General features: G+C 57.2%; 10 protein-coding genes across 10 annotated transcripts; 4 read left to right on the plus strand and 6 right to left on the minus strand.

The window, feature by feature from the left end:
• Positions 1–209: 209 nt before the first annotated feature.
• Positions 210–1,595, plus strand: BKCO1_5100050 (monooxygenase fad-binding protein; the record flags this gene model as incomplete). The annotated part of the gene is made up of 1 exon (XM_020276971.1): positions 210–1,595. The coding sequence occupies one exon, from the start codon at positions 210–212 to the stop codon at positions 1,593–1,595; it is 1,386 nt and encodes a 461-aa protein (XP_020127485.1).
• Positions 1,596–1,892: 297 nt separating this feature from the next.
• On the minus strand, positions 1,893–3,221 carry BKCO1_5100051 (uncharacterized protein; the record flags this gene model as incomplete). Its single annotated transcript, XM_020276972.1, has 5 exons — positions 1,893–2,216; positions 2,281–2,516; positions 2,566–2,865; positions 2,923–3,003; positions 3,053–3,221. 5 exons carry the CDS (start codon positions 3,219–3,221, stop codon positions 1,893–1,895), a joined length of 1,110 nt encoding a protein of 369 aa, XP_020127486.1.
• Positions 3,222–3,376: 155 nt separating this feature from the next.
• BKCO1_5100052 (uncharacterized protein) lies at positions 3,377–3,815 on the minus strand (the record flags this gene model as incomplete). Its single annotated transcript, XM_020276973.1, has 3 exons — positions 3,377–3,571; positions 3,625–3,747; positions 3,813–3,815. 3 exons carry the CDS (start codon positions 3,813–3,815, stop codon positions 3,377–3,379), a joined length of 321 nt encoding a protein of 106 aa, XP_020127483.1.
• A 624-nt stretch (positions 3,816–4,439) lies between these two features.
• BKCO1_5100053 (homeobox domain containing protein) lies at positions 4,440–5,938 on the plus strand (the record flags this gene model as incomplete). The annotated part of the gene is made up of 3 exons (XM_020276974.1): positions 4,440–4,721; positions 4,778–4,986; positions 5,068–5,938. 3 exons carry the CDS (start codon positions 4,440–4,442, stop codon positions 5,936–5,938), a joined length of 1,362 nt encoding a protein of 453 aa, XP_020127484.1.
• Positions 5,939–6,616: 678 nt separating this feature from the next.
• On the plus strand, positions 6,617–10,094 carry BKCO1_5100054 (pfs domain protein; the record flags this gene model as incomplete). Its single annotated transcript, XM_020276975.1, has 7 exons — positions 6,617–6,655; positions 6,707–7,245; positions 7,314–7,703; positions 7,755–8,026; positions 8,087–8,602; positions 8,705–8,734; positions 8,791–10,094. The coding sequence occupies 7 exons, from the start codon at positions 6,617–6,619 to the stop codon at positions 10,092–10,094; spliced, it is 3,090 nt and encodes a 1,029-aa protein (XP_020127481.1).
• Positions 10,095–10,349: 255 nt separating this feature from the next.
• On the minus strand, positions 10,350–11,585 carry BKCO1_5100055 (tri7-like toxin biosynthesis protein; the record flags this gene model as incomplete). The annotated part of the gene is made up of 1 exon (XM_020276976.1): positions 10,350–11,585. The coding sequence occupies one exon, from the start codon at positions 11,583–11,585 to the stop codon at positions 10,350–10,352; it is 1,236 nt and encodes a 411-aa protein (XP_020127482.1).
• Positions 11,586–12,229: 644 nt separating this feature from the next.
• BKCO1_5100056 (uncharacterized protein) lies at positions 12,230–14,279 on the minus strand (the record flags this gene model as incomplete). The annotated part of the gene is made up of 3 exons (XM_020276977.1): positions 12,230–13,598; positions 13,647–14,135; positions 14,185–14,279. 3 exons carry the CDS (start codon positions 14,277–14,279, stop codon positions 12,230–12,232), a joined length of 1,953 nt encoding a protein of 650 aa, XP_020127479.1.
• A 1,877-nt stretch (positions 14,280–16,156) lies between these two features.
• BKCO1_5100057 (uncharacterized protein) lies at positions 16,157–19,022 on the minus strand (the record flags this gene model as incomplete). Its single annotated transcript, XM_020276978.1, has 6 exons — positions 16,157–17,683; positions 17,743–17,882; positions 17,936–18,391; positions 18,443–18,770; positions 18,829–18,854; positions 18,932–19,022. The coding sequence occupies 6 exons, from the start codon at positions 19,020–19,022 to the stop codon at positions 16,157–16,159; spliced, it is 2,568 nt and encodes an 855-aa protein (XP_020127480.1).
• A 2,646-nt stretch (positions 19,023–21,668) lies between these two features.
• Positions 21,669–23,744, minus strand: BKCO1_5100058 (chromosome condensation protein; the record flags this gene model as incomplete). Its single annotated transcript, XM_020276979.1, has 1 exon — positions 21,669–23,744. One exon carries the CDS (start codon positions 23,742–23,744, stop codon positions 21,669–21,671), a length of 2,076 nt encoding a protein of 691 aa, XP_020127487.1.
• Positions 23,745–24,359: 615 nt separating this feature from the next.
• On the plus strand, positions 24,360–25,222 carry BKCO1_5100059 (uracil phosphoribosyltransferase; the record flags this gene model as incomplete). The annotated part of the gene is made up of 2 exons (XM_020276980.1): positions 24,360–24,539; positions 24,707–25,222. The coding sequence occupies 2 exons, from the start codon at positions 24,360–24,362 to the stop codon at positions 25,220–25,222; spliced, it is 696 nt and encodes a 231-aa protein (XP_020127449.1).
• Positions 25,223–25,359: the final 137 nt, after the last annotated feature.

The following is a 25,359-nucleotide window of genomic DNA, read 5'->3' on the forward strand; positions in this document are numbered from 1 at the left end:
AACCTGAAGTCGACAGATACTCGGCCCCGACACTAGCCATTCAGTGTCGCCACAATGCAAACACTTTAGTGAAACGCCGGGAGATGCAACCCTGAGGAGCTCCAGTGCATAAATACTGCAACGACGTCCCAAGAACATGATCCAAGAGACCCTTATCCATCATTCACACCCACCTCCATTTCAACAAGAAGACTTATCCACCCACGGCCATGTCCTCCTCCGCCCCTCGCATCGCCATCATCGGCGCCGGCCCCGCCGGTCTCTGCCTCGCCCGGCTCCTCCAACTCCACTCCATCAACAGCACCGTCTTCGAGAAGGACGGCTCGGCCGCCCACCGCGCCGCCGCCGGCGGCAGCCTCGACCTCCACGAGGACTCGGGCCAAGCCGCCCTGCGCGAGGCCGGCCTCTGGGACGAGTTCCAGCGCCTCGCCCGCTACGACGGCCAGGCGTACATCATCAGCGACCACACGGGCCACCGCTACTGCGACACGGACGCAGACGGCATCGAGGACCTCGGACGCCCCGAAATCGACCGCTCCCAGCTCCGCCGCATGCTGCTCGACTCGCTCGCCCCCGGCACCGTCCGCTGGGGACACAAGCTGTCACGCGCGGAGCCGGACGGCACCCTGCATTTCGACGTCAACGTCGACGCCGTCGCGACCACCGAAGACGACGACGGCGCCGCCCGCACGGAGAACGCTGCTGTTGTCGTCGAGGAGCGCGGCTTCGACCTCGTCGTCGGCGCCGACGGCGCGCGCTCGCGCATCCGCCCCCTCCTCACCACCGTGCCGCCCATGTACTCGGGGCTCACCGGCTACGAGCTGCGTCTCCCCGCCGACATCGACGCCGCCAACCCATCCGTCTCGCGCCTCGTCGGCAACGGGTCCCACTTCGCGTTCGGGCAGAGCGCCGACAACCAGCGCTGCCTGTGCCTGCAGCGGCAGTCGGACCGCAGCGTGTGCGTGTACGCGTTCGTGCGCGAGCACGCCGGGTGGCACGCGCGCAACGGCGTGGCGGACCACGCGGACGTGGAGGCGGTGAGGCGGCTGCTGCTGGACGACGTGTATGCGGGTTGGGCGGAGGGGTACAAGGATGTGTTGAGGGCGGCGATGCCCGGGTGGGTGCTGAAGAGGGAGCTGTGGATGATGCATGTGGGGACGAGGTGGGTGCACAGGGAGGGTTTCACGGCGGTGGGGGACGCGGCGCATTTGATGACGCCGTTTGCGGGGGAGGGCGTCAATGTCGCGTTGGGGGATGCGTTGGTCTTAGCGAGGGAGGTGGCGGGCGCGGTGGAGGCGGTCGGTGGTGGAGGAGCTGGGGGGGGCGGGGTGGATGTTGGTGGTGGTGGTGGTGGTGCTGTGAAGCGCGCGGTGGATGGGGCGGTGGAGAGGTATGAGAAGGAGATGTTTCCTCGTGCCCGCGAGTTCATGCAGGCGACGTGGGATAGCATGATGGAGAGGTTCGAGCCGGGTGGTAATGAGAAGTTTGCGGAGGGGTTCAGGGCGCTGGCGGAGGAGAGGAAGAATAGGGAGGAGGGTGGGAAGGGAGAAGGGAAGGATGGCGACCGGGTGGATGCGCTGTTTAGGAGAGAGTAGGTGTGGGTTTGTCTCTCTGAAAGCCGTCGAGATCAAAAAGATGCGCACACTTCATCATATGAGTTTTCGTCTTTTCCACTGAAGCCGTACGCATGATTGATTCCGGCTGGCTCAAAGCGTCCCAGCCATCACCTATGCAAGATTGTACACTTTCGGACTAGAAAAAGTACGACGCCGCACTGGCTTCCAGTGCAGGCTAATGGCCTTATATTGTCTGACATACACCTTCCAACATTCTGGTCAATCGATTGAGACTTGACACTCCTCAATCACGGTCAGGAAAAAAAAACCATCAAGTCACACGTTCGTTATGAAAACGACCAAAATGGCGCAATAAGCCGCACTTGCAGCAAACAGTTCATGTCTCCGTGCTTTCGTCAGCAGTGACATTGCCGCCGCGAACAGCAGAGTAAAGACAATCATAACCCCGATGGCACTGAAGATATCTTTTGTGTCTCCGAAACTTGCGAGCCGGTACATGCCAACCACCGGCAGGATGAGGAGGACGAAAATAACAGCTGTGATGATCAAGCCCACAAACCTCTCAATCCGCGATGGCGACAAATACCGGATATCCGCATCGTCAGTCTTGCGCAAGATGTCACGCGTGCTGAACCATCTCTACAGATAGCCGAATGGGTCAGCTCCAGTCTCTAACGAGCCCATCTAAGCACCTTTGACTTACTTTTACAAATGGCAGCTTCCGCGACAAGTTGAGCAGCCGCGTTTCCACCCATTGGTCGAATCCTGCCCACTCACGGCCGCTTCTCAAACTGATAATGTCTTCACGACACCGAATGTACTTCTCCTCTTTTTTGACAAGGGGCCTAAAGTTGTAGAAGTAGTTGCGCACGCTCCGGTAATCTCGGTCTGTGGGGCGCTGCAAAGACGCAATCTGCTTTGTTTTGATGAGCAGTTCATCTGACATGTGTTAGCACCTGCAGACAGCAAACGCCCTGCTTACTCTTACCGTAATGCATGACATTCACTCGAAGCTCTTCAAGGATTCTTTGTCTGTGTCTGTCGGTATCTTCGGCGTCTTTGGTGTCTCCAATATCCCTGGCCACAGATTTGAGCCTCACTCTAGTATCTTCATTCCCAAAGTCGTCTTCATCAACGTCATCCAGCTCGCCTTCCAGTGCAGCGATCTTGGCCTGCAGATTCAGGATCAGGCGTGCGTGGACGTAGCTGAATCCTCGATAGAGCATGAAGCTCTGTTCACAGGCTTGGAATGCTGCCAGGTGCGGGTAGCCCGCTGGACAGTCCTCCACTGATAGGGCCAAGTAAGCAACAAGCAGGAGTCAGCGAAGTATTGACCTTGACTTACGGGCTCTGACATCGGTGTCATTGATTTCGTCGTCGGGATCTTCGGATGAATTTGAACGGAATAACCGTGCCACCCAAGAGCCTGCGAACACTTAGCTCACCATCATCGCAGCTTTGATTTGCAACCGTACGCTTCACCTCTGGAGCGGTTTGACTTTCAGCCTCGCTATCGCTGGAGCTGAAAGCTGAGGGGCGCCACTCCTTTTCTTCTTCCATGTTACCGTCCGATCCACACACAGTCGGCGAATCGGAAGAGCGCCGCCGTCCGCCAACTTGTGCACTCTCACTTGCCTCGGCCATGATGCAGTTGTATTGAGCAACAAAGACGGCAGATGGGAATTTATGTGGCATTGTTAGATAGAGCTATCAGCCTGACCGGTATCACTGCCGTGCGGGGTCTCGTGTCATGCATGTGTAGGGCAAGGTTGCTGACAGGCGTAGCACCGCCGCCCCACTCATGATCTGATGTCCTCCTCCTTGACCCAAGCCCCGTTTCCGAAAAGCGGTCCCGAGGCTGTTTTCAACTGATACTCCCAGCCTTTGCGTTTAGTCTCTTGCGCCTTGTGCACCGTGACCGTAATCATTCTGCTGACCCCGCCGACTTTTTCTCTCACTTTGACTTTTTGACCGATATGGTATTCTTGTTCGTACTATGGACACCAGTAAGTAAATACCCTTCAAGCAGCTATGCAGTGCTACGTACCTTTCCCGACTTCTTTTTCCTCTCGACATCGGCTCTGTATTCAGGGATCTTCGCTTCAGGGTAGTCCTCTTCGGATTGGTGTCCATCCACGGGCTGTACGTTTTCACAAGGCTGTCCGTTCTCCTACAAGATAAGGCGTCGCGCATTAGCTCAATGTCCACAAAACCTGGTTCCAGCCTCGCTCATACCATGATTGACAGGATCTTCCTGCTGCTCAAGTCTGCCTGTAATGGTTTTTGCTGCAGGCTATCGGGGCGTGATATATACCCGGCGAACGGGGTAGGCCAACTCAGCCACCGCAAGGCAGCGCTTCAGCCCACTTACAAGTCTGCCTTGTGCGATCCAGAAGGCTGCAGTGTCTCCAAGCATGTGATACAGTCGAACGTCCTGGAATCGCCTTTCCATAGTAAATAATAAGCAAGGTGGGGTCCAACAGCTGCTCGAATGCCGAAAAGAAGGGTCTTACACACCATCTTCCCATACGTGGCGCCTCAAATCTGCTGATTATTGCGGCTCTGCGGCTGAAAAGTTGAACATGGGGCGCGACAGAGGTAATCAACAAGGTGGGGGGCCGGGATGCTATCCCTGATCTGGAAGGTGCCACAGTTTTCGTAAGGGATCTGGGGAACGTGGCCCGCATCTGTAGAGCCTTGAAGGCTGCTTACCTCTTCCAATGGCTGATCTATATCCGTACTGCGCCTCGAAAGGCTGTACCGGCCCCAAAGCGAGGAGTCGCGGTGCCGAGTGTATATGACCACGGCACTAGCTAGCGCACTTCACCCGCCACCATACGCCAATGAGACCTCACTGCCAGAATGAACTCCGAACCACGGCTGAGCGTTGAGCAGCCAGCCATGCCGAACTCTCCTGCATGCTTGGGCGAGGCGTCTGATCCGCCCGTAACGAATGGCGAACAGGAGATGGCGGAACTTGGAAAAGTATCATCCAACGATGAGGAACCCAAGGAACTGCAGATGCAGAGGTGGTGGCAAGAGTCGATCACCAAAGTCATGGGGGTTCAGAACGGTTACAAGAACGTCCATGTTCTGATGGTCAAGTGGGAGAGAAAATACGACCAGCTCAGAGTGCATTCCGAGGTTCGTCCAACCGCAGCCTCGAGCCCAAACAACATGATGCTGACTGCACCACTCAGCTCTCCGAGCTCAAAGCTGTTTTCGAGGACAAGTACGGCTACGCTACCAAGACGATCGAGCTCAGCCTGCCCCGCAATCCGCAGATGCAGTTGACGAATGCCATTTCTGGCTTCATCGTCGAAAACGACGACCCGCAAAACCTACTGATCGTCTACTACGCCGGCCATGGCATCTTCCACGACGACGGCAAAAGGCTGGAGCTCGCTGGGTAAGTCCCTCTTCTCAACCGAACCCGCCGGCCCTGCGAATGCGATACTTACACCAAGCCCGCCCGCGCCCCCGCCATCAGTTCCGACGACCCCGACGAAGCCGTCCTCTCCAAAGTCTTCTGGAACGAAGTGCAAACCCTCTTCGTCGAGCACGCGGCGGGCGACGTGCTGGCCATCATGGACTGCTGCTTCGCCAGCAACCTCATGTCGCGGGCGGGCCGCAAGGTCAACAGCCGCGCCTTCGAGCTGCTGGCCGCCAGCACCATCGACAAGATCACCGAGAGCCCCGGCGACAAGTCCTTCACCCGCGCCCTGATCCGCTGCCTGACCGAGCTGGCCGAGCAGCGGCCGCCGAGCAGTGACGGCACCGGCGGCGACGGCTCCTTCGACATGCACGAGCTCTCGCAGCACATCAACCGGGTCCGCACCGCCACGCCGTGCCAGCTGTGGGGCGTGCTCAAGGGGAACCGGCGGCACATCCGGCTCACGCCGCAGCGGGCGCGGGAGGAGCAGGAGCAGGAGCAGGAGCGGGCGGGCCCGCGCGAGCAGCCGTGGACGTTCGACCCGCCGGGCGGCCTGCTGTCGCTGCAGTTCATCCTCGGCGAGCGGGAGCTGGCCCGGGAGACGATACGCAACCTCGCGCGGCAGCTGCCCGACGTGTTCAAGGCCAACGAGGTCCGCCTGCGCAACGTCCGCTGGCTGGACTTTGAGCGCCCGAAGATGTTCCCGCGGTTTACTGGCATCTTGCTGCATGGGAAGAGGATGGGGTCGATCGGTCGGAAGAGGAAGGCCTCGTCGACCCCGGTGGCTGATCAGAGTTCGGACGGCGTTTTGGGTGGGAAGAAGCGGCGGTCGCTTGGTTCGCCATCGGATCTGCGCACGCCTGTCGATAGGAGGATGCAGCTTTCCGATCAGGATGGTCCGACTTCTGGCGATGAGTCGGTGGGTTAGTGTGTACTGATGGCTGGTATCCTTCACTGAGCCAAAAAGAAAAAAAAAGAAAGAAGAATCAAGACGTCCATGTATATGTCTGCCTTGTCTGGTGTCAGCATGCACGCTATGAATGGTTCAAGGCGCATGGTAACGCAATTGTTGACAAAGTAGGACAACTGCATACGCTCGGGATCCGCTGCATATGCTCAGGATCCCGCTGCATGACTCTCAGCCCCAATCACCAAAAGGATCAGCCTGGAGGTCTGACCTTCCTCGTGCAAGCTAATCTCGATGTGCTGCATATTGAGCGAATATACCGCATCGTCCGGGGTCCGGACAGCACCAGAGCCTCATCCCTTTCACTCTCATTGGTTCGTGATGACATGATGGTATGTGGTGCATAGTAAATCTCGGGAAGTGGCGTGGCTTCGCCCCCCGCTGACCTTTTCTTTTCCACATGCTGACAGCGCAGTCCGCCTTGCCGATTTTAGCACCAGCCAGAACGGTGTGAGTTTCACGTCGGGCCTGCAGTCAGCAAGCCAGCACTGTCTGGGAATGACAAGGCTCGGCATTCGTCATGGCTTGACGCAAGGCTGGGGATAAATAGCACTCCCCCGGATTCTCGGCCTGCGCCCCATGCCGTCACAGGACCAACACACGCATGCGAGGAAGACAGCTCAGGAAATTCCACAGAACATGTCTGGCGTGGAAGGAGGATCGGCTGCAGAATATCTGGTAAGAAAGCTCTGACAATAGCGGTTCCGAAAAGATTCTAAACACGAGCAGTCCGGTGCAGCCTTCCAGCCATTAGAACGAGTGTCGATCACAACCAAGAAGAAGGGCCTTTCGAGGCGCAGAATACTGACTATAACTCGTGGGAGGCCGCTCGGAAGGAGCTGGGAGTACCAGCTTGAGAACTCAACGGGAACATTGTATGAAGACGGAAAGTGGATTCCTCAAGAAGATCTTGGCAAAAGAGTAGGCAATTCTCAGTCGGACCAAGTCTTCAAACCTGCGAAAAAGATCGACAAGACTTCAACTTCGAGTCGGAGATCTATATCGCCAAACAGCCTACTATACTCAATTGATATTGGCTCCTTAGCTGATGGTTCCACGGATGGATCTTCCAAACTCATTGTCACAGGACTGGCTTCTTTCCTGGTCTCCAAGATTGATGCTGGCGTGATCAACGGTTATCCGATACAATGGATTGGACAGCTCAGGGTTGCGCCGCTACTGAAACATTTTGCTCGCGAGTTGGACCAGGAAGGTGGTTTCCAGGAGCTCCCCTTTGAATTTATGAGCTTTGTGTCTGTCAGTTATCTGTGAGTAGGCAAACGCGTGACCACTTCTCATGCAAATTTCCGTCCCAGTGCTGACTGATTTATTGAAGATCAATCGCCAACGCATTCATGGACCGCTTGAAGGCTGTACATGTCAACTCATCAGCTTCGAAACTCGAAGAAGATTCCAAATTGACGTTCCCTTCGGCTTTTCACCAGAAACAGAGAAATGAGCCTAAGGAGCAACACAACATCACTGGAAGTGAGGAGGAAGTCGAGTCTAAAGCTCCTGAAAGGCGCAAAGAAAAGGAGCATAGTAAGCATCCCACACAAGAGGACAAATATAGAGCGGATGATTATGGGGAGACCAAGAACGAGGAGCAAGCGGATATTGCTGCAAATGAAAACAACGAGGGAAATGCAGAGCTTACAAGGGCGTCAAAGTATCTGGAGTTCTTGGTACATACAAACGCTTTCCAGTGGCTCTTGCTCGGGATCAAGTGACAACTCATCCTGTCCGTTCCCGAGCCCAACATAATGGCAGAAATCAGAGAAGCCATACTTTCAGTCCATGAAGGAATGCTGGTCAGATACTACTCGGTCACCTACGTAGTCAACTGGGATCCCATCACCTTTCTCAGGACGCAGGGATACCAAGATACCCCAGGCCAGGCCATGATGCCAGCGGTAACCTTGACCGGAGACACTGTGGACGGGCAAGCCTTGACATGTGCAGAATATCTCAAGCAAACCTGGCTCAACGAGTACGTTCTCGACGCGATTTGTGCAACTGTGGAGATGGAACCTGGCAAGCGACTTCGACGTAAGTAGCCTCAATTACAACTTGGTACATGTAAGATCAATGTAACCTGACACTTCACAGACTACTCAATGGATGGCACAGAGATTATCATATCCATGAGAATGGGCAATATTTTTGCAACTGTTAGTGCATCAAATGAGGAGGCTGTGGTTGAAGTCGCGCAGCAATTTGCATGGATAGCATCCGCTCTTCGCACTTCCGCATCTGACACCACGGCATCCTTTTGCACCCCATATATCCGTTTTCTCCGGGACCGTTATCCCTACGGCACCATACCGTCTTATGAAATCGACTTCGAGGTTGAGGCTATGAAAGAGCCTCTCGATCATGTCAATGGTCAGTGTTGGCATAACTTATTCAAGAACCCTGTTATTGTTCGAGGCTTCCCAATTCGGATCAGAGAAAAGATGGAAACAGGTCTCGAGCTACCGCTCAATATCATGGCCGGCCTTGCGCAAGCACGGAGAGTCACCACATTTGGTGACAGGCTCTTCATCAAAGGATTCTCGACAATGCTGGTGCCGACACGCAAGGTTGGGGACCTGATGACCTGGCATCTGATCTACAACTCAGACGGTAGCCACATATCCTACCTTGACCCGCGTATTGAGCAGATATAACACGAATATCCCGGGGATCTCAGTTCCATCGATGTGGAACATTTTCGTCATGTTCTAGGCTGGGCTTCTGTGGTCCGCAGTCATATCGGTAAGGCAAAGGTTTTGACACAATACAAGTGCAATTTTTGTTAACTTGTGAATTAGGCGCCCCTGAAGCGAATTATGATATCCGATGGTCTGGCCTTAAGGGACCTCACTCAAACTACGCCCTTGAGAAAGTCTCGATCTCAGTAGGAAAAATTGCCACGGTTGGGGGGACCTTCGCCATTGGAAACAAAGACGTGCCTATCCACCTCAAGATGGATGGGTCTTACGCTGAGCAGGTTGAGCACATCTCCCACAACTTCGTGTTGCTGTGCGACGCGGGTGACGAGAGGGCTTGGCTTGCGGACGGTGCTAGCGCATTACTACACCTTGTCAGAACCTCGCTGTTCCGGGACCGCACTGGGAGAAGGAGTTCCGAGTTCCTGTTCAATCTTGGGGATATGAAAGACGCGGAGCATATTTCGCCCGCCCGATATGCCATCAGTGTGCTCACAGACCGCCACAACAAAGCGTTGAAATTGTTCCCGGACGGGGAAAAGGAAACGCATGAGTGGGAAGCCACTGATTACGGCATGATCAGCAGAGTGACAAAGAAAGAGCCGACCTACACACTTTTCCAGGACCGCGTTGAATGCCAGATGCATATTCTCGAGCAAATACTGGAGCACCAGACCGGCGCCTCCGTACCAGGGAAACGACTCAGACTCACCCTTCGAAAGTACCTGGGAGGATACGATTTCATGGATGTGGCAACTTCTCTTAACCCGCTGTGCCCTCGGGTAAAACCGATTGACGACGCTGGCAAAGGATGGATGGACTTTGTGAAATCCATACAAGCAGTAACGCTGTTTGCGCGCGGCTTCGGGGAGCTCGTTGAGCCGTTCGAGGGCTCGAATACCCTTTGCAAGCACTGGAAGGAGGTGCCGACTGGAAAATATTACCTCGTGGTGTGCATTTCGGATCTTAAAGAAATCCTCGAGCGGAGAGGAGACGAATCATCGAGTCAGGTCCGTTTGGTCGATAACACGCTCTGGCACAAATCGGACAAACTTTTCGAGCCTTGTCACTGCAATGCTGGATCACAGCATTGCGACCGGGTCCAAGTCCTTCTGCCTGAGAGTATACTCTCCCAAAAATTCCGCCCCGCTCAGCATCCCGGAGATTGGAAGCAGCCAGGTGCCGTTCTGTTCGGCAGCCTCACGTACCGTTCGATCCGGAGCAACAACGGCGATCCTGAAGAAGTGGTCTCGAAGGGCAAAACGATGCGTAACAGTGGTATGGTATCAAGTCTCAAAGCTCCTGCATCGGCTACCAGAACAAACGGCAAAGAGCATGAGAGGGTGGATGACGGTGACGTCTACTGTGAAGTCTCAGGTGGAATAGCTGAGGTAAAAACTGTATGACCCAATGAATAAGGCATACCTGCCGGTGTGGCGGTTGAGAGAACAGGGGCTCTACGATGTTCCAAAAAGGTGGTTCCCGATATTTGTCCCTTCCATCTCGGCAATATGATTTCATGGTTTTCAATTTTCTCTTGCGAGGTTCTCTCTACATATACTTCACTCGTTATTTCACAAACGCAATATTTCTCCGCTCGCACACCTCTAAATAAGAAATGCAAAGAAATTGGCACGACCCACCCACAGAATGACCCGTGATCACGCCCGCACAAACCCCTTCAGCATCCCAACCAACGGCCTCGCCACCCTCACGGGCAGCAAGATCTCCGGATCCGTCCCAACCCTCGACTGGGCATAAAACCACGTCGGGCTCGACCACGCCACAAACGCCACGACCCACACATACCCGATTCCACGCCTCAACCCAGCGTTCATCCGCGCAAACAACCCCCGGCCGGCCCCGGCCCCGGCCCCGGACCCAGCGGCCCGACCGACGCCGCACACGGCCTGCACCGCATCCTCGACCACGATCCCCAGCGCCTGCAGCAAAAAAAACACGAGCGCCCCCGACTCAGCCGGCGGCACGCCCATCGCCCGCACGCACACGTGATGCACGAGGCCGGAGAGGCCAAACGCGGCGAAGAGGCGCGCGTACCGCGACAGCAGCGTGCACCCGCGCGGGATGCGCAGCACCCTGTCCGCGACGAAGTCGGCGTGGGCGGTGAGGCCGCGGCGGAGGCACTGGTGCCAGACGGCGCCCCAGCAGCGGCGGAGCGAGTACGCGTCGGCGAGGGCGCCGAAGAGGGGCGGGCGGTCGTGCGGCGACGAGAGGCCGGTGGCGACGAGGGGGAGGGCGAGGGCGTTGGAGACGAGGAGGAGGAGGAGGAAGCCGCTGAGCCAGTAGAGGAGGCTGGAGGAGAGGCGGAAGGTGAGGTCGGCGCGGGAGAGGGTGGAGAGCTGGGCGGGGAGGAGGGTTTGTTTTTGGGGCGCGATCATGGCGGCGGGGGGCGTGGGGCCGGATGTCAGGGCGTCGAGGGCGAGGTAGGCGAGCAGGGTGGTGGCTAGTCGTGATCGGAGGAATGTGGTTCGGGATGAGGTTGTGGTGGGCGGGACGTTCTTCACTTGCCAGATGGTCCCGATGCGGCGTTGGTTGAGGAGGAGCACGATTGCCCGGTAGGCTTGGTGGAGAATGGTCCTTCCTCGGATGGCGGTGGAGTTCAGTCGGGTGATGAAGATTATGTCTGATGCGCTCATGAGTTGGACGGGGAGGGAAGCAGCGGTGAATCCTCTCCAGTGGGGGTTGCTGGTCCATTGGAAGAAAGCGTCCTGAAGCATGTAGGTCAAGGCGAATAGCGCAACCACAGCGGTGAGGCGGACGAGGGCGGCATGGCTCGGGACGAACAGGACGGTGGTTGCGTAGAGGGCCAGGAACGCGACTTCGGTGGCGCCAAATGCTAGTGCACCAGGTGCAAGCCAGGGCGAGCCGGAGGGCATGGTTAAGACCGACACAGTTGGATAGGGTGAGGTTGAAGTTGTTGATCGGCCTTTGAGCGGCGTGATATCAGTTCATTGACGATCGCACGGAGCAGCGTTGGCCACGAGCGAAGGTCGGGTGAGTGGCTCGTGTAGGAAGTAGGCCCGGAAGGAAACCCGCCCGCAATTTATGCAAAAGTTTACGAGCGGACGAGGCCAGAAAGAAACACGCTTTATGATGCCTGCCGTGGATCTCGGATGCAGCTGCCGCGTCTGGCCATAACAAACACTTCTACATCAGCTCCACTTGTGGCCCGGTAAGCTCATCTCTCTGTTCCACTGCCTTCCCTGTCCCGAGTGCTCTGATCTACCACCGCCCACCTCTAAGGCTGAAGGTAATGGAGCGATTAGCAGACGGGCAATCATATATCAAACACCGTTCAAGCAAGACGACAACAAGCGGATCAAGCAGGAAAATACCGATCGGAAATCATGTATGTACGTATTGGTTCCCCCTCTATATCATAAATCTCAGCGATCGTCGTCAAAAAGAGATTCCGAAGAAGAAAAAAAGAAAGAAAGGAACAACATAAAAAAGAAGGGTTTGAGCCTCAACCACCAGATATCCACAGAACCCGAACAAAAAGAAAGTAAAACATAACACCCTACTCATCCCCCCAAGCCTCCTCCCCCCTCCACCCCGCACTCCCGCCCAAGTCCCTCTTCCTCGCCGTCGTCGCCGTCAACACCGCAGTCCCCTTCCTGTCCGAACTGACCCTGATCGACGCGGGCTTCTTCGTGCTCCTCGCGCCAAAAGTCCACTTGCCGCCTCCGGCATACACGCCCGCGATCCCGCTGTCGGTGAAGCCCGTGCCCGTCGCCGTGCCGAACTGCAGCGTCAGCTTCGGCCCCGCAGGCGTGGTGGTCTGGTCCCACAGGACGTTGGTGTGCGCGGCGACGTTGAGGGTGCCGCCCTGCTGCGTCGTCCACGTGAAGGCGTCGATGACGACCGTGTCGGCGAGGGTGGCGTCGGTGGTGACGGTGGCGTTGGCGCTGGAGCTCAGCGGGCTGGTGCCGGCCGTGGAGATGGTGCACTTGAAGACGCGCTTGACCTGGGGCGTGGCCGAGGCCTGCGCGGGGGCGGTGAAGCTGAGCGAGGCGGCCGTCACTTGCGAGGGCGCGAGAGAGACGCTGGGCCCGTCCACTTGGGTCCAGGAGAAGGCGATGTTGGACGCGGCGTTGCCCGAGTCGTCCTTGGCCGCCAGCGTGACGAGCGCGCCGGGGATGGTGGTGGCGGGCGTGCCGACGTTGACCTTGGGTGTGAGGGCGGTGGGGCCGGTTGCGGCTGTCGTTGTGGAGGGCTTGGGCGCGGCGCAGGCGGCAGGGCTGGGGGCGGTCGCGCCCGGCCACGGGTCGAGCTGGCCGTATTGGAAGCCATCTTGGAAGATGCCGTTGGCCAGGTTGTTGAAGGTGGCGTAGTTGAGCGCCGGGGGCTTGACGCCAGGCACGAGCGGTTCGGGGAAGATCCATTCCGTCACCGGTTGGACGTACTGGCCGGCGAGGATGCCGTTGGTCGTGTTCTTGATGCCTGCGGCGGTGATGATGCGGTATTCTCGCGTGTACTGGGTGGCAACGGTGTTGTCTGCACGCCAGGTGAACTTGTTACGCACGTCGCCAGCCTTCAGGCTGGCACTGCCGACAAGGCGGTTGGTCTCGTCTCCAGTGCAGGGGTCAACATCGATGGCGTTGATGGTGACTGCCGCGTTTGCGTTGTTGGAATCAGAAGTGTACCCTATGAACCTCGTGTCTCCAAACTCGTTGTTCGCGGCCACGCCCGTGGTGGGGTCGACTACACCGATAATTGCGTCCTCCATCCGGATGTAGACAGGCTGGCCCTTGCTGCCGTCCGTAGTGATCTGTACGTTGGCGGCCACGATGGCATAAGCATAGACGGTGCCGCCGACAGTGATGCCGGACCACTGCACATAGTCCCCAGGAATAAAAGGAGCCATGACTAGCGGGTCAATGGCGGCACTGCATTATGTCAGCGGTGTGCTTCTCTGCAATCAGACGTGTACCTACAAAGTAGATGCACCCGGGTTAGTCGAGCCAGGGCGGCTAGTGAGCGGGCACAGAGGATCCGTCTTGGACCTCGGGATGCACATGGGGAAGCCAGAGAAAGCAGTGATGCTGGGGTTCTCATCATCAGCCGTGAAGGCAGGGTTGTCGGTGTACCCGGTGGAGTAGACTGCGTTGGGATCGTTGATAACGACAGTGGGGCCGCCAACGAGCTTGAAAGAGTTGCTCCCAATGTTGACTGACTCAATGACGCCAGCACCTGCGTTCAGCAACTCCTGTGAAATCTGGATCTGGCCTGCAATTGGAACACCGTTTACGACGTTGCCAGTGACGGAGACCTCGTAGCCGCTCAGATTGGCATCGCCAGCAACGTTTTTCCATGGAATCCATGCGGCAGGAAACTGGACAATCAAGTTCTTCGGGACCGTAACAGCATAGCCGTTGACACTGATAGAGCCACCCGAGTTGGTGGCTGTTCCGCTAGCTGATGCTCTGATAGCCATTTAGCATGCAATTTCCTCGAACTGGGATGGGAACTTACGAGTCCATACGGCCATCGAGTACAAAAGCCTCGACGGCGGCATGAGCTACAGAGACCCAAGACAGGGCAGCTAAAGACGCCGCAAAAAATCGCATAGTGCTTGATATAAATTCTCAGAATGAGAATTATCGAAAAAGAGTGTGTGGTGAAGAGACTTGCTGAACGAAGGCTATTCCGAGCTCCCATGACACAAGATTTATACATGTGCTTGTCGGCTGAGCAGACATGCTCGTTTTCTGGGTAATGGGGCTGTGGGAGTCCAGATGTGTTCGAGACGCCACGACAATCCCTGGTACGCATGAGCGGGGAGTTCACGACTTCGGGGGCCGGAAACTTCCACGCCCTGCGAGCAGCGGCATTGCTTGGTACTCATGTAATAAATCTGCCACCTGAGCATTATTCTTGAATCATTACTACCGCACAGCCCCCACATGAAGTGATAGCACCAATGAGGATTGTGTGATCTGTTAGCTGCCCCATTGCTTTTCTCCGGACGGTTAGAGGAATTTGCAGTCGTGGCGGGGTACTACCGGGGTGCAGCTGACAATTCGAGGCTTCAGCCGTAGCCACGGTGGCTGGACCACCGGGAGAGAGCCAAGCGATGTCGCGAGGACGGAGGCGAAGCTTTAGCTTTCTTAGGCATGGGGCTCATGCTGCGGACCCTTGTTCCTGCGCCCCGGCTTCTTTTAGGGAGAAAGCGGACGCTAACCATCTCAGCCACATTGGGAAGCCGGAACCTTAATGGAGTCCTATCCATCAATGGTAGACCAACGAGGCAAAGGGACGATGGCTGAGTCTCATGTTCGGCTATGGAATCATGAAGCCGATGCCGGTGTGCAAACTCCGGGGCGCTATAGCCAGACATCCATCACTAAAGCCAGTGCCGACTCACATGTAGCGGGGACTCCGGAACCCTTGACATGGCTAGCGTGTATCCGGTTCTACGTCCATGCTCGTGAGAAGAGGCACGACGTGCGGGAAGTGGACCTTCCTGGTAATCCCGCAGAAGCAGCGGACGAGAGAGATGGGGGTGGATAGAGTGCTGCGGTGAGCTAGGGAGGGCTGGATCCCGAGAGACGGCAGGCTTGGCGGATGGCGGTACGAGGCTTATGGCGCAACTCGTGCCTTGTGCGGCTGGAGTCCAGCCCAGTTTCCAATACAGGCGCAAGCCTATGCGACTGATGCGGATAGCGGGAGAGCGCTGGCGTCGACCGGCGTAGGAACTGGCCAGTCAGCGCTCTCGAAAGTCCGCCTCCTGTCCACCACGTGCGGAATCTCGTCAGCCGTGCGAGACACGGCATTGCTGCAGCATGCAGGAAGAATTCAGGTCGATGTGGACCTGTATGATGGCGTGGTGATGAGAAGGCAGCAGAGTGTGCTGTGCGGGGTTGGTCGGCCTTGGCTGACAAAAACTAAATACCCGGCGAATGCGCTAAGCCAGCAACTCCAGCGTCGCGTCGCTTGGGCCGATTCGCATGCACAGTAATGACCTATCAATAGTCCGTCCCTTACAAACGGCTGTTGCCATGCCCTTCGCATCTCAAATGGTGCACGAAGCTGTTGCTTCTCCAGCCTCGGCAGCCATGTTCACATAATCACCCATGCGGATCAGTTCCAGTATGCTTGTATTCGTGTGCTCATTAACGAAGACGAAAGCTGCAAGAGAACAAGCAAGGAAGAAGTGCATCCGCCCGCTAGTAATAAATGCATGTTTTCGTCGCTAACTAGGAGAGAAGAGAGAAAAGAAAAGCCAGTAGAAAGGGTATTACAAATGAAAAGGCGCTCAATGCCCCAAATCCGAAACCCTTTCAAATCCTCCGCATTATGATTCCGGCTCCAACCTGCAATCGCCCACTTGATTTTGGTATCGCTGAGGTGAGTCTCTGCTGAACAGTGACAGTCAAGGAAAAGCATGATGCAAACAACATAACCGCGTTGGGTATCATCCATCTAAGTCATGACCGTAGAACTCTTAGACAGTTCCCTGGAGAACAGGGTTACCAGCGCCAAGGGACGTGTGTTGGCCATTGGGCCCGGGAATACCAGTCCTCAGACCGTCAGCTCCCTCGGTAGTACCGTTGAAGGCTTGGTTAACCTCCTTTTGGAAGTGCTGAGTCTGGAAGTTCGGGTTGCCATTGGTGTATCCAGATCCAGCATTGTCAACTGCCGTACGGTGAGGCTTGCGAGTGACAGCCGACATCTTCGGAAGGTTCGACGTTTCCTTGGCAGAGCCAATCGAGAAGACAGGGCTCTCCCACTTCTCGCCCTGCCTGGCGAGATCCTTGAATTCAGTAGCCTTGGAGCTGATGCCGCCAGCGAGACTGATGTCCTTGAATATGCTGTCGTGTTGTGTGACGGCGACATTGACCTTCTTGTCGGCAACAGCCTCCTTGGCCTTCTCCTTCTTCTGGTTCATCTCCATGAACTTCTTCTGCGCGGCAGAGGCGTAGCGCTGGTAAAGGTTCTGAACATTCTCCGGGTCGGGGTTCTTCTTCAACTCAGCCTTGGCCCTCTCAGCCTCCTGGTGGATGTCGTAGAGGAAGGCGTCAGCCGTGACGAAGTTGTCCCTGATCTGCTTCTCCAGAACCTTCTGGAGAACAGGACGAATGACCTTGATGAGGAGAGGCTTGACAAGGCCAAACAGCAGCTTGTGGTTAGACTTCTTGAGCTTGACAGTCAAGTTCTTGACGTCCACATCGACCTTCGACACCTTGAAGAAGTGCTGACCATCCGACTTATCGGCAGTCTCAGCAGCAATCTTGAAGCTCAGACCATCACCACCCAAGAAGATGTCAGCAACACCCTTATCCTTGAGCGAGGGGAAGCCCTTCTTCCTGTTGACGTAGTAGCTGACATCGCGAAGGTCCATCTGGACGCCAGACACGGAAATCATAACCTTGTTCTTGTTCTTGTTGGTGATCTTCTTGCGACCCCAGCGCCAGTGGTTGTCACTGGCAAACTCAAGGACATTGGGCGCCAAGTTGTCACCCTCGATGACAAGGTTCTCAACAATGGCATCCATCTCCGGGTCGCTGTACTCGATGCGAGGAATGGGGACGTACCGCACATTCTCGAAGAATGCAGGAACGATGACCTCGGAGAAATCCTTGAGGAGGTGAGGCTTGAAAGCAGCCGCTCCAGTCTCGTCCTGACCAAGGTCCAGGAAGAGTTTGTTCACTGCGTTGGCAAAGGCCTTGTTCTGAGGGTCAGCGTCGAATTGCTGGCCCAGGAACTTGAACTCGTCAACGATGCGATCAGTGTGACTCCTGTAACGCTCGCGGAGGAGGAAACGGCCCTGATCATAGAGGCGATTCCACTCCTCGTTCGCGACGGGCTGCATGATGAAGCCCTGCTCCTTGAGGCACTTGCGGATGTAAGTGTCCAGGTTCTTGAACCAGTTCTTGAGATCAGGGTCGCGATCGGCATCCTTGTAGATTTGGTTGATCGACTCGAAGAGATCATCCAGGGAAGTGCTGTTGGCGAAGCGCTCGAGGAGGGTCTTGAAATTGGTCAGCGCTGCTTCGACATGTTGGTTCTTGAGCAACCCTATGTACACACCTTGAGGTCAGTCTCAGCTCCTTGCAAAGCATCATCTGTATGGGCACCTTTCACGGCCCCAGAACCTTGCACGGCAAGGTTCTTTGAATGGCCAGTGTATTCTTCCGCCAGGCGAAGAAGGGTCTCGACGGCACGCATGTCTAAACCGCATTAGCCAAACTCTTGTATTGGTCCGAGTGTGGTGTGTACTCACATTCCTGGTGGCCCTGGATCTCGACAACCATCTTCTTGAGGCGCCAGATGGTCTGCTCACGACGTTCCTTGGGCATCTTGTTCCTGAGGTAGTTCTGAGTACGCTCACGGTACTGTCTGGCCTTATCCTGCTGCTCATCGGGAATGTTCTCGTCAAGCCTCTGCTTCGCATCGCCAAGTGCGTGGTCGGCGCCAACCTCGCCACCCTCAGTCTGGGCGACCTGAGCGCTGTTGTCGGCGACCCTCTGGGCCTCCTTCTTGCCGAAGAGCTTGTTCTTGTTAAGCTTCTCCTGGTACTCGGCCTTCATGCCCTTGAAGTCGGGGGTCTCGTGCCAAGTGTTGTCGGCAGCGGGTTCATCAAGCTGGGAAAGCTGCTCCTCGGTTGGGTTCACCCGGTGAGCAGTTTTGGTTGCAGCATCGCCGACCATATCCCTGACGATAATCAGGCCGTCATTGACTGGAGGAATGTTAGTGAAAAAGTTTTGAGCAATCCAAGGTGGTCACATACTGAGCTTCCTGAACTGGCCGTTGGAGATGAGGAGGGTTCCAAGTGTTCTCAGGCCCTCCAGAGCCTCGTTGCCGTGCTGCCTCGCGATATCCTTGTCGACGGGGAGATTGGGGTTCTTCGCGTCGCCACCGTGGATCTGCTGGGTCTGCCAGACAAAGTCTTGGAGCAGGTTGCCGTCGTTCTTGGTGAGGAGGAGGATCTTAGCGGCCTCAATGACGTCCTTTACGTCAGCAGCGAGCTTCTGCCCGTCGGCAGAGAGCTTCTTCGAGGGCGAGGAGAGCGGCTTCGATGCCAGCGCGCTGTTGAGCGCGACATCGATCTGCTTGTTCTGTGGGAGAGGTCAGAAAGGCCAGGAATGCGTCGTTAGCGCAACCAGGAAAACATACGGATGGAACCTTGCCGTTAGAGAAGGCTGGGCGCATGTTAGCAACGGCGCATTGAGTGGCGTGGATAGCGCGTGGAATGACGCGCACAGACAGGACGTCTTACCAGACCAGATGCCGTACAGCTGGAGCTTGTTGTTGACGTCCCTCTCCTTGACCTGGGTGTCGGTGGGGCGGTTGACTGCCTTGGACGCCATGGTGTATTAACTAGTCGTAGGGATGGGCGTGGGGTATCGTGGCGGGTGGGAGATGGGTATCGTGGAGGGGTATCTTAAAATGCAAAGGAAAGCAGATGGTATGGAGAGAGAAGGGCAAGCACCGGGCGGGTGAAGGGGTATTAATTTGCAAGCTCCCGCCTCGTGCGACCTGCTTTGATGTGGCTGATCGCGACGTCATAGGTTCGCAATTTCCCAGCGACGCAGGCCTGCCCTGGTGCGATTGCGCGCCCCTGCCCTCGACCAGGCAAAGGCTGGCGTGAGCCTATGGCCGAAACGGCTGGTGCTGCCGCATTTGGGCCCGCGGCCAGCCTTCGAGCTTTCCGGATCAACACGCCGTCGACACTGGCGATCACTCGCACGCTTTCCCCAGACAGGCCCACTGCTGGCTAACGTCATGGATGCGCTGCACCCAGCCTAGCTGGGCGAGGTTCAGCTTCTCATGGATCCCCGCCTGATGAGACCGTCTGTCGCTTCAAAAACCCGCTGCAACCACGGCTGCTTTGCCGCGCATGCAGCCGTACCTCGTTCGCCTGTAGCCCACAGCCAGCAGACATCCGCACCTCCATCGCGCTCTCCATCATGATGAGAGTGATGCGCACGGAGGTGCGCACGCCCCACCCAGCCCCGGCGGCGATCTTGCGTACACCCATGTCCAGCGGTGCCGTCTGCCGTCAAATCGATGCACCAGTCATTGACTGGCACCGGCGGCGCTGATTCACGTTGCCGTCATCCAAACATCCGCCCGCCAACCTGCCCGGGATGACGCCAACAATGCTCTGAGCAAGCTTCCCAATCAAGTGGTACGCGTGTTCTCCCAGCATTCGGCACCTGACAAAAAGAGAGCGCACAAACCAAGACGAACGTCCACCTTCGCGCTCCACGCTACTGCTGCTAGGCTTCTGCTTGCAAATTGCAATGGATGCGACGAGAAACGCCTCTCATGCGATAATAACATCAGGGGCCGCCACACCAAAGTGCACCGCCGCTGCGCGCGCCACGGTTCCAGTTGTTGACATCGCGAAGGTGGCGGGCGCCAAACCTGCCACCATGCCTGCAGGGCCCGCAGAACAAAGCTCACCATCTCCGCACGGGCGCACAACAAACGAAAGGGAAATCCCGAATGTAAACAGAGACCCTGGAGTATTGTTTACTAACAATCTGCCCTCGCATTCAGATCCCGATTTCGCTCCCTGCCACGCGCGCCCTACGTAGTTCCAAGATACGCAATCTTGACGCCACATGTTCTTGCTGGTGGATGTTGTCATTTCTCCGATACAGCGGTCAATCTAGATGGAGCTCGCGAGGCCCATCGTGCTACGTAGACCCCGACACGCAACCAGATGACTGCCACGTGCTCGGGAGGAAGTTAGTTCTGTCTCTGCTCCGGGATTAGCTGAGTGCAGGTCAACATCGTGCTCGGATCTGCATCGCCAAGCAAAGAGCCGCTTCCCCAGCGGTATGACGAGACAATGATGGCCGTGAAAAGAATTGGGGAGGGGATCGGATCATCGGCATTGTCCAATCGCAGCATCGCGCAGACGTTACCACATCCAACCATCGCTATTTAGCATCCAATCCCAGGTTCCCATCTCTTGCACGTACTGTGCATCTCATAGCTGGACAACCCAAAGTGTCCTAGCGACGATGCCTTCTTTGCCCCACATTCTTCACCACTGGACCTGGCATGGCAAATGTGAGTCCATGGCCAAATCTTCAGCTCCCTCGGACCCAAGTGGGCCCCCCCAGCCATGACATGGCCAAGCAGGGTGATCGCCAAGATCTTGCCAATCCGGCATTGCGATCATCCGCGCCCCTAAGCCACACCAAGTCTGCCGACCGTCGTCTGGAACGGAAAGCACGGTCGTGGCGCAAAACCCCACCGACGACTGCGGGCAACATGCCTGCTTCCTGAACGGCTGTAACCGCAATCCACCCACGTCATCAGCGCAAACCTCCGCATCCCAAAGCTTCTCCCTTATCAGCCACACGCCTTTCTCCACACCGCTTCCCTGAACTGGGCTTGTGACAGATTTTTGGGCAAAGCTCTGGAGATTATCCTGTATTTCAGTGGCTAAGCTTCCTGACAATCCCCAGGATCTCGGATCAAATCTGTGTCCAGCAGCTCATTTCAAGCTCAGATCCGCCACCTGACCATCAAAAATACTCGGGAAAAAACATCGCGTTTAGCTTCCGCAAAGCATGACAGCATAAATAGTCACTGGATGTACTAATTACACGTATATCTAGGGGCCAGTATGAAGATAGCCGCAGAATTTAGAACCGACCGTGATACTATCCGCAGCTTGTGCCTTCTTACCGATCCAAAGAAAAGAAAAGTATTGAGGAACCACTAGATATGCATTCGCATAGCAAACAGCGACCCAGTGAGCAAGTTTAAATCCGCCCATCAAAACGCCCAGATGCCCTACATAGCATCGTATGTATATACATACTCGTTCAAAGATCCGATTCCATCCCGTCCTCAAAAACACCACTAATATCCACAGAGAAGAAGAAAGAAAAGTTGAGCTCGTCCCTGCCCCAGGCCCTCTCTTCTCTTCCTTCAAACCGCTTTCCCTACCCGCAGCCACCATCTCAACCCACAGCCGCCAAACCATCACCCCCTCACCCCCACCTCGTCGTCGCGCACGCCACCGCACTAAACCCAATCGTCCACCTCACACTCCCCACAACCACGACCAACACCGCCAGCCCCACAGCCACGCTCGCAATCCCGTACGCATACGCCTGCCTCAGCCTCGCCAACGTCCTCAACTCCGCCACCCACGTCGAGACCGTCGTCAAGCAACCGCAAAACCCATCCATCACGCCCTCTAGGACCTGACAGCCCAAGCGGCCACCGCCCACCATACTAGTCATCGCCACACCGCCGCCGCCGCCGCCGCCGCCGCTGTTGCTGCTATCAAGCGGGACGTGCTGCAAATCGAACGCCATGCCCAACACGGCCGTGCCGAAGACGTTGACGGCGAAGGTGCCGAGCGGGAAAGACGGGATGAAGCCGTTGAGCTTGATGCTGGCGTAGAAGCGCAGCAGGCAGCCGGGCGGCGCGAAGACGCACGCGAACAGCGCCTGGCCGCGCCACGTCTCGTCGGCCCAACTGCCACTGCTGCCACTGCTGCTGCCGGCAGCGGCGCCCATGGGGCGATCGGGTGGCCAGATGGCCATGAAGATGGCGCCGAGCCAGGCGAGCCAGGCGATGGGGACGACGGCGCGGTCGAGGACGCGGCGGGTGAAGCGGAAGGGGAGGGTTGGCGTGATGGATTCGAGCGCCAGGGCGAGGTGTGCGCCGAAGGTGTAGGCGGAGAGGCAGAGGCCGACGGTGGTGGCGACGACGGCGACGACGGCCATGAAGCTGTAGCCGCCGTTGCGTGAGACGGTCGTGCTGTAGCCGGGACGGGTGGCGCCGGGGGGTGTGGGGTGGTTGAACGGCGCGGGCAGGTCGTTGGAGAGTGCGAGGAAGACGTCACGCATGAATGATGAGTAGGAGGTGAAAGAGCCGCAGAAGCCTGTCGCGAGGCCAATGTACAGTGGGATGGTTTTCTTGACCCTGCCGTGCGCGGCCTTTGCTTCGCTCAGCATCTTCGCCATTTCTTCGTCGCCCCCACGAGATTTTGTAGCGGGGAAGAATGCGGGTGTCCCCCATTCTGCACGGAACAGGTTGCGGTCTTCAGCCAAAAACCCCAAGATCAACGAGCCTCCGACGTTGGCCCAAAGCTCGCTGAAGATTACCGGGGCCCCTGGGTAGAAAGTAAGCCATTGAACACCTAGACGAGCTAGAGTCCCGAGAATAGCAAACAGTATCAGATAAGACACCGTATATAGCTGCGTCGCAAACCTTGACGCGCGCCTCGGCTGCGGTGCCGCCGTTGACTTGGTCGGTGGCCTCGTGATATTTCCGCTCGAGCTTGAACCGTAAGAGCCTCCCTGACTGTCCTGTCTGTGTCCACTCGGTCTGTTGTGTCGCGATTTTGGCGTTCTGTCTCGACTTTTCGGTACGACTGGAGGCACGGCGCTCAGCTCACTCAAGTTGTCCTCATGCTCGAAAATTCCGCGACTGGGCGGTCCAAATTCTTCTTCAATGGACGGTGACTGCCACAACCTCCGCTGATTTCCTCTACCTATTACTGGTGATGGCGCGGCTGCATCGTTCAGATAATCGTATTCAGTCGGAAGCGTATACTCGTGCACGAATTGACGCTTTGGCGTTTTGGGGGGCTTTTCCGGAGTCGTCTGACGAGACGCATTCGAATGCTTGCTGCGGGGAGATTTCCCAGCGGCATTGCTACGATCTCTGCTGCTCTGTTTGGTCTGCCTGCTGACCGGGGTGCCACCACTAGTGCTATTGGGGTGTTGGCTCCGCTTCGTGGTGTTGCTTGTGTCCCTGCGGTGCTTTGCTCGGGCAGCGTCGGCATCGGCAGCACCGTCATGCCCGCGTGCAGCGGCTGCCTGCAGCGGCGTCAAGCTGCTGCTGCGAACCGTACCAACCACCGCAGCGTCAGCAGCTGACGGGTTGGCGCGGCCGGCTTGGGAACGCTCCGCAAAACGGTTCCGACCGTCGGCTCCCGAGGGCGAACTGGGGCGCGATCGTGGTGACTGCTGCAATGCGCGCTGCTCGTCGAAGCAGCTGCTCCTGCTCTTGTGCGGACCGCGCGCGATGGCAGCCGCGCTCGACTCTTCCATAGATAGAGATCTTATCAGTGTGTGGTGGGCTCCGAAATGCTGGTGCAAGCGCGGTGGAGCCAAGCTTCGGTCTTGCGGCGGGCGCGGGCGCGGGCGCGGGTGCGAGCGCGAGCGGATCAGCGCTGCGCAGGGCACTTCTTAGTGGAGATGGGGCCCGAGAGTGTCGGGAAACGTCGCCTCGGAGCAGAGGGGGTGACTCAATAGCCAGCCATTGTCGAATGAAATTCTGCTGCTGCTGCGCTGTACGGCACGCCTGGGGGCGGATCAACCAGGTGTCAGGCGGCTGGCGACAACGTGCGCGTGTCCTACCGCCCGGCTGCTTTCCAGCGAGATCCACAGCAGGGATGTCGGCCGTCGCCCGGACTAAGCCCCAGAGAGCAAGCTGTGCCCCTCCACAACTGGCCGTCGGCGAACCGACCGCGCTGCACGGCGGGCGGCACCGCTATCTACACAATCCACGCGCTCCTGCACGGCTCGCCTTGGTAGAAGTACATAAGAAATAGCGACCTCTGTCCTCCCGCGCTTTGTCCCTCTCCGCCGTGCCCACCGCCGTTTCCGCACTTACCCTCGCCTTCAGCTCTGTCGCCCCCCTCCCCACCCGCACCCGCGTCCGCCATGTCTTCATTACCGTCCAACGTCCACGTCTCCACGCACCCATGTGTCCAGGCCAAGCTCTCGCAGCTGCGCTCCGCCAGCGCCAGCCCGCGGGAAGTCAAGTCGCTGATCCATGAGATCTCGACAATAGTCGGCGTCGAGGCACTCGCAGCGGGCCTGACCACCACCACTGCAGGAACCGTAAGCTCCCTTTCTCCCCCCCACCCATTCTCCCTCTCTCGCGAACCATAACCTCCCCCCACCACCCCCCAGAAACCCCTCATCCCATAAAGACAACAAAAGAAAAAACGAAAGAAAAGAAGACCCAACCCCAGTGCTAACCCAAGCAAAAAACCGCCAACCAACAGGACCAAAACCCCCTCGGCTACTCCTTCCCCGTCGCCGCCATCTCGCCCTCGCGCATCTCGCTCGTCCCGATCCTGCGCTCGGGGCTCGGCATGACGGACGCGCTCCTCGGCGTGCTGCCCGCCGCCGTGCCCGTCCACCACCTGGGCCTGTACCGCGAGAAGACGACGCTGCAGCCGGTCGAGTACTACAACAACCTGCCCTACCACAAGCCGACGGCGTCCAACCCGTCCGTCGCCGCGGGGCCCTCGGACCTCGCCATCGTCGTCGACCCCGTCATCGCGACGGGCGCCACCGCCTGCGCCGCCATCGACACGCTGCGCGACTGGGGCGTCGGGAAGATCATCGTGTGCGCCGTCATCGCGAGCGAGGACGGGCTGCGCAAGGCGGCCGAGACGTGGCCCGAGGGGGTCGAGGTCTACGTCGGCGGGTCTGACAAGGAGACGGATGACAAGGGCATGATTAAGCCTGGCTTGGGCGACGTTGGTGATAGGTTGTTCTTGACCATCGGCAAATAGATCAAATCATGGGTTCGTGGCTGGTCGTTTGGAAAAGCTCTGGGCAGTTAGAGTGTGTTATATATCCGTTTACTGGGAGTTTGGTCGAATAATGAAAATCGAATGGACTACAAAAACTTCTGGAGTGATCGATATCA

This window comes from Diplodia corticola (assembly GCF_001883845.1).
Source record: "Diplodia corticola strain CBS 112549 chromosome Unknown scaffold51, whole genome shotgun sequence".
NCBI classification, from domain to species: Eukaryota; Fungi; Ascomycota; class Dothideomycetes; order Botryosphaeriales; family Botryosphaeriaceae; genus Diplodia; species Diplodia corticola.